Source organism: Buceros rhinoceros, unplaced genomic scaffold (assembly GCF_000710305.1).
Source record: "Buceros rhinoceros silvestris isolate BGI_N320 unplaced genomic scaffold, ASM71030v1 scaffold12170, whole genome shotgun sequence".
Lineage (NCBI taxonomy): Eukaryota > Metazoa > Chordata > Aves > Bucerotiformes > Bucerotidae > Buceros > Buceros rhinoceros.
Window position 1 is genome coordinate 21,140 of NW_010390252.1, and position 11,789 is coordinate 32,928.

Here is an 11,789-nt window from a genome sequence, read left to right on the forward strand (position 1 = left end):
AGATGGGGATTATTTAAATATGCTTGGCTGCAGGACAGTTTGATTTATGAGTTATCTTCCTGCATTACCCTGTTCAGAGACGTCCCTTCTATTACCTGTGTAAGGCACTTCAACTGGTGGTCTGTTTTTTTCCAGTTTTGTCCTTCTCTAGCTGTTTTAGCTGTTGCTTGGCCAGTGAACTTCAAGGAGGCAAGAGCTGCCTCTTCTTTCTGCTTGTACAGATACGGATATCCTTGATGCCTCTACAGGTCTTATTTGCAGGCTTATTTCAAATGACATGCCGTGCATGCATCTGTTTTCTCTGTGATTACGATCACTCGTGGTAATGCTGGTATGGGGTTTTTTTTTTCCCTTCAAGATTAGATTCAGTGGTACACCCCTAGTGTGGGTTTCTTTACCTGCTGGTGCTGTCTTCCTTTTTATTGCAGGGGAAAAACAGTGAAAATCATGTTATTTCTCTGAGTACGTGCATTCTCTGTACTTGGGAGGGCTGAGGGAGAGATACTGAGCGTGTCTCTAATCCCATTTACTTAAAAATTTGCAGCAACTCACTGATGTAGCTTGGTTATCCATGCAAAAAGTGTTTCTGTTAAACTCTTAATCAATAGCACTGAAATGAATGTGGGAAACAAGGGACATCTTTACAGTTATTTTGTAAGATCTGATTCTCTCTACATCTATCACAGAGGGTGAAATTTAGTCAATATTGGAGAAGATTTACTTTTTCTCAGGAAGGAAAGTAGTATGTTGGAAAAGATTGAAGAATTAGTTGGATAGAATAATGTTGGAGAGAAATAAAAAAAGGAAAGCAAAACTCTCTGGGAACTCTGATATTAAAAAACCTATATAGCTGAAGTAAGCGGTTTTGACCCTATTTCCCACCTTTTGTGTGCTGCCTTCCCATAATACTATGTGGAACAAGAAAGGAAGCAAAATGCCGCAGTCCTTTGGAGAAATACGAGTATCCTAGAAAGCTGCACATGGTGTTATTAAGAGACTGTGTTTAAATTTTTGTATATCTGTGTATAAATACAGGTATATTTAAAACTGTTTTTTAACAAACGCAGTAGTAGTATATATTACTTCTGCCATGTGCAAACAGAACCCTTCTTGGTTGAATGTTTTTTACCCCATATGCCTAAAGCATGCATACTGATTATTGCTACAGCTGTGATGCTTCGAGGATCACTGAAATCCATTTCTGTTGAAAACTGTCATAATGTATGTGGTGTGCAGCATAGAGAGAAGTTGGCTTGGGTGTGTTGTGCACCCAAAGCCAAGCACTTGTGCGTAACTCAGTCTTCATAACTGACTTTTAAGAGATTAAACTTTTATTACGCGAAATGTTGCGTAGCCATTTCTCTTTTGGGTGTAGTGACCTGGAGAAATGAGAGTGAAAAGGGAAAGTCCTACTCAACAGATCACAAGTGATCCTACTAGCATTGCCCATCTGGTGGAACCTGGGCAGGATTAGGGCCTCGGAAATAAAGACAGAAGACAGAAAAACTTTGCTTGCTACTTGGACACCTTGCTGTAGGTGCAGTGTTTACACTCACCTAAAAAATGCACCGCGCAGGCCTGAAGGGTGCACTCATCACTTGCAGTGAGCATGGGAAAAGCCCTTCCCAGATCTTCGTTCGCGAAGCCAAGCCATGATGATGATGACTAAGGGAATTATGTGCCATTTTGGGCTTCCTCTCTTGCATTATCACATATACAGCATCTTACAACACATTGTATGTCATATCTGGAGCTAAGCTGGACTCACAATGAGTGCAGCTGGGAAAGAAGAGGACGTGTTTAAAGTTTTTCCTATCAGTGAGAAAAAATGCTCAGTGCACTGATTGAACTTGCTTCAGCACTTTGTGAAGCTTCCTGCCTTTTTTTAAAAAAAAAAAGTGGAAGATGCATGCTAAGGTGGAACAAGCAGGAAAGGTGGGACAAGCTTGATGACAGAAGCAGCATACAAAAGCTTTCAGAAGAAATGTGATTTTAATCTTGGACACAGAAAGTAAGGTCTTAGATGCATGTGTCACTAACCCTGGATTGCTGTGATGAATGGGTTTTTTGGATGCTTGATTTGAAGCTCTGATGTTTAACTTGCAGAAGTGGTAGATGCTCACAGCTGCACCTGGAAACTCAATGCATATTGTATTTTGGTAAAGTCTAGTAACCGCGTTAAATCATCTCAAAAATCCAATTCCAGTTGTCTCCAGTTGGCCATTTAAAATCAGTAGATACTTTTTGGCCTTCATCTCTCCATGGCTCACTTGAATTTTCAAGACTGCTGTGGAAATTAAGTCAGGTTGGTGAAGCAGTTCCCTAGGAGGGTATTAAACAGCTCTGTGGGAACAGAATTTGAATTGTATTTGGCAAAGGATAGATGAGGCTGTGCACAAGATAATAACAAAAACATGGATAACAAAACATGGAATAGCTCCTCAGTTAGGGGAGCGCTATGCATTCTGCTTGTTGGGTAAGGCACAGATTCTGTAGAGAAATTGTGTGATTGCGTTATTAAAACTTGTCTGTGTGTATATAATGTGCAAAAGTACACTGAATTAATCTTTCATAGGTATTTCTTAATAACTGAGTGCTTTGCAACATTAATGTTCAGTTAACACTGCCTATATGTGGAATTTACCAGTGCTAATGCATTGCACATAGAAGCGTCAGCTGGGATTTTGCCGAGTACTGTGTAGATGCCCTAAATGATGTGTGCCAAAATGCCTGGCATTCTTGGACTTATGAAGGGGTAGGTGAAGGGGAATGCTCCTCATTTAGACAGTGATTGCATGATAGATCTCTGAAATTCATAGGAAACTTCAGCTGAGAAAGGGGACTGACAGCCTGTATCACTTGTTCAGGAGTGAACTTTGGAATCCGTTTTTTGAAGCCTGAGAAGAGATTTTTAACAGTCAAAGAGACCGTCTTTAGGATATTAATTTTCCTAGCCATTTGGGTAGCTAAATTTCATGTTTAAGCTTTCTTCTTGCTGTATGTGAATGGTTTGCAGTGTATTTTGTCTCACTTTAACAATGCAGCGTTGCCCTATTCATGTTGGTCTAGAATACTGTCACCAAGATCACTTTCTCAGCCTTTTGTTTTGGATGCTGTCTCAGCAGTCATGTGCACCTCCTGGATCACGTCAAATAGAAATACAAACACTTTTGATTTCTTGGCACCAGTCATCTACTCTTTCCGCAGCATGTCTTGCTTTGTTTGGAGAAGACACCTTCCTTTTCCTCCAGTGGGTCCCTTGGGACAGCCTCCATTGTCCTTTCATTTCAATATTTCATATGCACCTTATTGCTTGTTCTCATTATTCCATAAAACCTCTATCATGGTTCTCTGTACCCCTTGGTCAGAAATACTCTTGTCTAGGATGGTGTGCCATGCCTCTCAGTATGACCAGTATTCTGTAGCCTGCTCAATTTTTCATGTTTGCTTAAATTTTTCTCGTTTTCTGCAACATTCTCAAGGCCTTTGGGAGAAGGGCTGCCGCTTTGCTTTGCTAGTGCAGTGCTTGGCAGAGTAGACTAAGGTGTTAAGGGGCTATTATAAGGAAAATCTAAGAATAAACTAAGAATTATTTGCAGATAATGTAAACCTGCTGTGCTGTGGAAGAGGACAAACAAGAGCGGGAAGGAAATGCAGCTCTTCTGGAGCAGAGGAGAGATCACCAGTGATTTCAGAAGCTGGAATGTGTCAAAAGAAACTAATTAGTTGCACAATACTGACTGTGACAGTGAATGTGTTCAGGGGCTTGCTTTGAAAAAATGGGGAGAGAGGAGCACCAAGGTGGGATTTGACCAGTGTGTTGCTTAGTCCCTTCCTTTCACAGGCTTATTTATTTGGAATGACAACTGTCAACATGCATCATAAGTGACAGTGTCAAAAAAGTGTTCAATGCAGTTCTTCAGAGTTATCTCAGTGTTAAATACAGCATGTTGCTGTTGCTGAAAACCATCAGTAACCCTATAAACTGGTTAGACCGGCTTTAAAGCCTAGCAGTTTGTTCAGATCTGAGTGGTGATGGCAGGGATGTCAGTTTAATCAGCAAAGTCGGGTTCCAGAGGAGTAAAATGACCGGCTGAAGGCCAGTATGTCTTGCTGTCTTACAGCAGCTGAATCCTCATGATGAATCTGGGTATTAAAGGTGATAAACATCACAAAATGCAGTCTTAGAGGACATGCCCTGTTTGGCGGGGCACCCACGGCTATATTTCTCTTCAAATCTCATGATGATACAAATCTCAGAAAGTTCAGGGCTAATTACTTGCTTCACTGATGGCTCTCATTTATATGTAGCCTTCCCTCCCAAAGGGACTCCAAAGTAGATTACAGATCTGTAACAGCACTGCCATGGTGTAGTTTGACCCAGAGGTGCAAGAGGAAACAAGCAGAGGCTCTGCACAACACGATGTGGGTGAAGTTTTGGCAGAAGTTATCCAAGCAAGCATTTGAAATTGCATTTTTTCAAAGGATTCCGGGTTTCCAGGTGAAGATACCACTTTAGAGCCCTTATCTGAATGATCCATACACAGCAAACTAGAAGGGAGTCCACGAATCCACGGAGTATTTCATTGCAGTCAGCAAGGAGGGAGCTGTGCTCTCATGTTTGCAAGTAGAGAGGCTCAGAGAGGGTTGAAAGAGAGCAATGTCCTCTCTCCTGAATTAATATTTAGACAATGCTACCTCTTTTTTCATAAATACTTCTATTTTTATATTTTTGCTTTTCCCACATAGCTTTGGGAGTAAGATCTCCAGAAACTTAAATATGGTGTTTAGCCCTTGCTATACATTTACTTCTCTTGGCAGAGCTGGACTCACTGTTCTTGAGCTCCTGATTACAGGATATGTTTATTTCGTTTTTAATTCCTTGGTGTGTCTTTACTCAAATTACCTCCTTCCTTGCCAGCAGTGGAGGCTAGGTCCCACCACAAAGTAATTACTAGCACTGGAGATGGGCATGTTTCTCCCCTCTTCCACTCACCCAGCTTCTGCCCAGTGCCTCTGTGCCATATGTGTGTGTGGTCTTAATAGCAAGGACAGACAACAGCATGGAGGCTGTAAGCCTGCTGTTATTTTTGTTACCTGTTTGCAGCTGAACTCTGCTGATATCTCACCGGCTTGATATGTTCAGATGTGTAAGGGTCTTGTGTCAGCCTTGCAGACTGCTGGTGGCACAGCCACAGCACTGTGGCTGCCTCCCACAGTGTTAAGGCAGCATGCAGTTAATTCAAAGCTCTGTTGCTATTTACTAGCTGTATGGTGTACGTGCTTGCTCTCTGCTTTACTTCTGTGTATGCAGGAAATACTCTGTATGAAGGCAGGACAAAGCTTTGAAAGATCAATAGTCTTTTCTCTGATGTATATTTGGCCTCAGATTCCAGCTGCTTGATTTAACAGACATGCATCTCACAACTGCTGACGAGCTGTGTCTAAGGACTGTGCTGTACGCTGTTGGGATGCAGTACAGCTGGTGTAGGGCACTCTCCTGCAAGAGAAAGGAACTTCTATAACTGAACTCTAGCGGTAGGGATGTTTTTTGTTTTTTGTTTTTTCAACGCAGAGCTGTAACTGCCAAAAATGCACTTGATTTATTTTATTTTTTTTAAGTGGAGTTGTTAATAGCCTTGTGGAATTGTTTCAAAGGTTGAGTCCTTTCAAGCTCTTGATCCTCTATCATATTTTAGATTTGGGAGAGTAAGTCCCTTCTCAGCAAGCCAAACAGTTGCTGATTCATGAATTGAAATGGAGAGCTACCAAATCACCATGCCAACCTTCTTCCAGTTCTTGACAGCACAAGGCACACCTTTCAGCTTTGTCCAGTGGAAAATTGCATGACTTTCTCCTGATTAGTGAGCTTGCAGTAAGTGTGGCTAGGGGACAATTCTGCCAACACGTGATGCATACTTCATTGCTGCCACTCAAAATATGCATCCTGTGCTGGGACATCCAGAGGCTCTGGGGGGGAAATTAGTGTGATCACCGTGGCACTGGTGCTCTTGAGAGTTCATCAACGCCTTTGTTCTCTTTCATACTTACTAAAGGAGTCCTTGGGGGAAAAATTTTCAAGTTGGGAGTGTGAAAAATCCTTTATTCTTAAAAGTATAGTATCACCACTCTGGCTATTTGATGATTGCAGGCAGTAGAAGGAGCAGAAGTCTGGCTAAATGCTACCTCTACAAGGAGGAATAAGACTGAGTCAGCAGGCATTTGCTTGTGTAGGACATGGCTCCCTGGCTGCTTTACCCAATGGCTTGTTTAGTCTTGTTCTGCTATGTGTTAGCAGCTTTTGGCAATGTACAGTGATTAGTGCTCTGCGTCTTTCCTCGCTGTTCCTCTCTGTATCCTGGGGCTAGGATTAGGTTACAGCCCTGAAATGGCACGGTTGTCTGCATTGACTGAGAGCTGAATAGTAAGGGCAGAGTTTTGTTGATAGACTGAAATGCCTTCTGTGTTTGTTTCCCTTCTCTGGAGGAGGGATGACATTAGTTTCATTTGTAGTCTTTCTGTCTCTGACCTAAACATGTGGTGTCCAATTTCCTTCCCTGGCAGGTGACCTGGAAAATGAGGAATGGTGTCTGAGTACAGAGCTGACTCCAGCAGCAATAAAGACTGAGCCAGCGTTGTGTGAAACATCGGGCCTTGCTCCCTCAGTCAGTCTGACTGTCAGCACCACATCGCTGGAGGGGGAACAGCCTAAGCTACAGACAGATGCCCTGGTACTTGCAAACTTTCTACTCTCCTCTCTGCACAATTAGCTTCAGATTCTCCGAAGATTCCATACCAGTGTAGCTTCCTTGGTGCCAAAGTTTGCCAATTCAGGGTGCACAGTGCAGTCTGTTTTAGTGGTTTTTAATGTTTATTGGTGTCCCTCTGCTGCTGTGAGAGATTGTGTTTCAAAACTCTTACCTGCATCTTCAGGTCTTAATGGTTGGACGCACCATTTCCTTTTCTGTGCTAGCCCCAAAGCCTGGAGCTCATGCATTTTTAAAAATATCTGAAGTTTTTAATGAGCCAGTCCCACCTGAACTGACTAATCCATTTCCCCTATTGAGCCTGTGACAAGCTAAGTGTCTTCCTTAGTAAGCTGCTTTAGTGCTGCTGTGCCTTCCCCTGATCAGAACAAAACACCTTGCTTGAAACAACTGGAGCGTTTCCCATTTTGACTGCTCAATCACTTTTGCAAGATTTGTGAAGCTTTGACATTTTGAGCTGCAGCTGCTTTCACACCAACCTGCCTTGTCGGGAGTATTTGTGATGCCTTTCTGACCACAGCTGGAGCAGCCAGCAGGTATTCTCACGGCGCTAGTTTGGCGTGAGCTTCATCAGCTGATGGCTCACCAGGGTGCCCCCATCACTGGAGGAAGAAGCATGACTGTTCTCAGTCCTCAGGGTGCCATGTCAATCCAGGCCAGGTAAAGTTAGTATATGCTGAAAATAAGTGTTTCCACTTGGATATGGATCAGAAATATGTGCAACAACAATTATTTTTTGAGAAACTGAGAAAATTAAGCACAAGTTTTCCATAATTCTCTTCTAGTCTGAATGAGATGGCCCCAGTACACAGTTATCTGTAGCTTGGGATGCCATGATTTGCAGAGTATATTGGGACTAGTTGGTGGCTCATTACCATTGCACGGATTAGTTACACAGATTGAGAGAGATTTTTGGCTGCAGTGAGCACGCTGATGTGCCAGACCGACTTCCTCAAGCCTGGGAATGTAGCAGACATGCAGGCTCTGGACAGCAACTTGGCAGCCTGGTGCCCCAGCCCTGTCTACAGGGCAAGCCAGATGCCTTCCAAATTTTGGTCAGCTGTGACTGTCTCTCTTCCTGCTCCTCCACACTGTGAAATTAACTTGAGTCCAGCAATCTGATGCTCCATGACTGGCACCTTGCTCTTGCTCCCAGATGACAACGGTCTTGAACACGCTCTCCCCCACTATCTGGAGTGTTTCTGTCTCTGCTCAGACTGTGCGGTCCGGCAAATCCTAGCGGCAGCTCTGTTGCTAAGAGAAGTAATTTGAGTGGGTTGCATGGTAGCTTTCAGTCTGAAATGTCATCTCTGAGGTGTAATCTTTTATTTAGCTAAATATAGTAGTTAGAAAAGCCGTAGTGGGAGTAGTCAGGGCAGTATTCTGTGTAGCCTGGTTTAGCAAACTGTGTGAAGCAGTTAAAGCTTTGCCTGTAGCAGATCAGGAGGAGAAGGAACTTTCCATTTAAGGAGAAGTCATCCTAGCATCCTTCTATTAAGATTTTTAAGATGTGTGCTTTGGGTTTTCATGCTGTTAATTTCTCTTTTCTAGATGAAACCACTGAACCAGAAAGTTCTTCCAGAGATTAAACTGGAGCCCCATGAAGTGGATCAGTTCCTGAACCTCTCTTCTAAGGAAGGTCTGTTAATTACCAACACAAAATGCAGGGGGTGGTGGCCACAATGCAGATGAGTGTACTTTACCCTGATTAAATATTTGGCTTCCTTATTTGCTATGTTAATCTTTAGGCTGAAGCTGCTGCCTTGTAGGGATTCAACTCAGTCTGCTGAAGACCCAGCCTCCCTCTGACCCATTTATGTGGTTTTTTCTTTTTTTTTTTTCTCCTCCCTTGTTCATCACAAAGAAAATGATCCCTTTTCTGTCTGTGGCATATTAATAATTGTACAGTTGCTGAAGGGAGCTTGAATCCTTAAAGTACAGGATTATTTAGGCTAGAATAGAAATCAATTTGAGGGGAGTTAACTAAGGCATAGAAAATGTGAACAGCATAAGTGGAAACTTTACTCTTTTAACCTCTGATACAAAAGCAAGGAAGTGAGTTTATATGAAATTAAAAGTTAAGTGCATCTGTTTGTAGCATATTAGTTTTAGCAGAGTTTTTCAGAACGACCAGGATCTCTTTGCACTAATCTATAAATGAGGAAGGAGAATCAATGATCCCAGCCCTGGAAGTTAAAAATGGTTTTGTGGCATGTAATCTGTTAATCCAAGAAAAATTTGAAAGAGCCAAATATTTGGGCTGAAATTTGAGCATATAACTGCGTCTCAGTTTTGAACACTTGATATTCTGTTAGTGAATTCATTTGTGAGGCAAGTAGAACCATTCTAGGGAGAGGAGCAAGTGATGTAGCAGTTGGAAAATGGGAGGCTGTATCTCAACCCAGGGTGTAGATTTGATTGCTCAATTTGTGGGATAAGGACCTTGCCATTTTGCAAGTGTGTATCTTCTTCTGGCAACTGCTAGAGTTGAGATGCTATACAAAAAGAGCTAATGTATAATAGCTTTTTTTGTTACTATTTTTATTCCTTCCTGCTCCGCTGCCCATTTGATCTTTTCACCTCAAATTTCCTAATTATAACACAAGTGGAAGGTGGCAAATTCAGCTCTCTATCTTCCTATTCCCAATTTTCACTGCTGTGAATTTATCTCAGAGAAAAAATGACTTGCTTATGGCTGTTTTGGACATCTGCTAAATTGTTCTTGTAATATGAATATTGCCTTGTTTCTCTTGGTCCAGACCCAGTTGGTCATAAGCGGCACTTTGCTTGGCAATTCTAGCACAGATTCTTTTGGCTACAAGCGCAGTAGAAGTTCACTTATGGCCCTGGGTAGCACAGGGTGAGAGAGGTTCTTGTGGTGGCTGCCTATGCTGCTCCTGCTCCATCAGTACGTTAAAGCCTTCACTGTCACTAGGTTGTCATTAAAGCCTTTGCTGTCACTAGGTTGTCACTTCCTCCCAGTTGTGCCAAACCAGGTCCTTAGGAGGTAGATTACTTCTCTCCTCCCTGTTCATATAACACCTTGGATGTGATCCGTTCTCTTGAAAAACACTGGCGATTTGTTTAATCCACGGCAAAGTTAGGGAAGACTATTGTTTATGGAGAGGCAGCATGCTGCCTCACAGGCCCTTTGTTAATGTCGTTTCCCAGGGACAGGGGGCTTGTGCTGGACCATTTGGAGAAGAAGCTGAAGTGTAGGTAGAAATGACTGGAGCGTACGCACAGAGCCCTGTTTTGTCTGTTGAACCTAAAGACAGCTGCTGCATTTCATTCCTTCTTTGGAGACCTGCGTGCTCTGAAAATCTTCCAAGTTGACAATTTTTTCTTGATCCATTTCTTAGCAGACAGTCTTAGTCTTGGAAACTGGATGGTGGTGGTGGTGGCAGCTCTAGTGGAAATTTAAATTAACACCTCAAAACCTTGTGTTCTGTGTCTCTCTTGACATTCAGCAGTGGATCCCCTGCATTTGCCTCCAACCCCTCCCAGCAGCCATGGCAGTGACTCTGAAGGAGGGCAGAGCCCAGCTAGATCACTCCCTCCTTCAAGCCCCATCCAGCTACAAGCCACGGCTAAAGTGACGTCGCGCACAGCTTCAGCACTCTCCAATTCCCCTCTCCTCACTGCACCCCATGTAAGTTGGGCTGGCTTTTTCCAGCATCTATCTATCTGTTTCTCTTTTTCTTTTTCTTCTTTTTTTTTTTTTTTGAAATTGCTGGTTTTGCCATGGATTTGCTGACTTTCTATTCTTTAGATGAATCTGTCTCTGGTCAAAACTGCAGATCCAGTAAGTCTTGTCCACTGGTCTGTTCTGTTCCCACAGAGAACAACATGTGACTCTCCTTGAAGTTGAGACAGGGTTCAACAGTGTTATTAGGTTTCTCCCACCATGGACTGTGTTTTGCATTAGGGCCCAGCCCTGCTGGGTTAACCTGTCCCTGGTAGATCTGCATCTGTCCTCTCCTTGTCAAAAGCAAGTGGTGATCTGTAAGGAGGGATTTTCAGTAGTGCTTCTCATTTGTCTCTTCTCCTGTTTGAGCCAAGGCAAGTTTTGCTGTTAACTGCAGCGTGGGCAGAGCTGGGCCAAGAACAACTGTTTTGAGGGACTCCTGTCCCCAAGATTCACTCTCTTAATGGAAGCAATCTAAAAGGTCTTCCCCTTCCATGCATTCCCAATTGCAAAAGGCTGCTGTTTAAATAGGCAGAGTCCTGTCTGAAGTGGGAGAGCTGCTGCCTCTCTTCCCTAACACCCTTTTCTCTGTCTGTACTTACTGTTATATTCTTTCACTTCTGTGACACTTGCAGAAATTACAGGGGACTGGCCCACTCATCCTGACAGAGGAGGAGAAGAGAACGCTTATAGCAGAGGGGTACCCAATCCCTACCAAATTGCCCCTGACAAAAGCAGAGGAGAAAGTACTGAAGAAAATCCGCAGGAAAATAAAGAACAAGGTAAATGTTAGCTTTGCTGGGTAATTTCTACTTCTCCTTCATTTAAAAAAAAATGCTGCAACAATTCTGCAGTAATGGTCCGTGGTGCTGTTGAATGCTGTAAGATGTCTTTTAATAAAGTGTTTTTCTTTGCTCCTAAACAAATACATCAAATTGTCACTGTGGCAGTGGGCCTCTCTCTAGGTATTTACCTGAACACATGAACAATAGAGTATTTAGCAAGCAGGGTATCAAGTTGCTGTTGGTTGGCTCCATTTTAAAAACAGTGCTGTCCTGCCCTTATGGTAGTCAAAGACCTCTGTATTCTCTTCATGGTGATGAAGGTGCTCTTTTCCATTGTTTTATGTTTTAAAATCTGACTGTGTATTTCAGTGCCCTAGTCTTTTGATCACTGAATTCTATGACCTTTAAATGAATGGTTGATACCAAGGCTGTGAAATGAGTCTTTTCTTTCTTCCAATACAGAAAGACCTTAATGATAGGGAGGAAAGCGCTTTTTTTTTTTTTTTTTTTTTTTTGGCGCTGTGCCCTCCCTTCTTTTGCGGCAATTTT

The 11,789-nt window shown here is 42.7% G+C and overlaps 1 protein-coding gene across 1 annotated transcript in view; it reads left to right on the forward strand.

The window, feature by feature from the left end:
* CREB3L2 (cAMP responsive element binding protein 3-like 2) overlaps positions 1-11,789 on the forward strand; it is a 43,099-nt gene that overhangs the window by 15,812 nt on the left and 15,498 nt on the right. The window contains exons 4-7 of the mRNA XM_010137119.1: positions 6,565-6,731; positions 8,319-8,406; positions 10,238-10,419; positions 11,091-11,237. Coding sequence (XP_010135421.1) covers positions 6,565-6,731; positions 8,319-8,406; positions 10,238-10,419; positions 11,091-11,237 — 584 coding nt within the window. The remainder of the gene's footprint in view (positions 1-6,564; positions 6,732-8,318; positions 8,407-10,237; positions 10,420-11,090; positions 11,238-11,789) is intronic.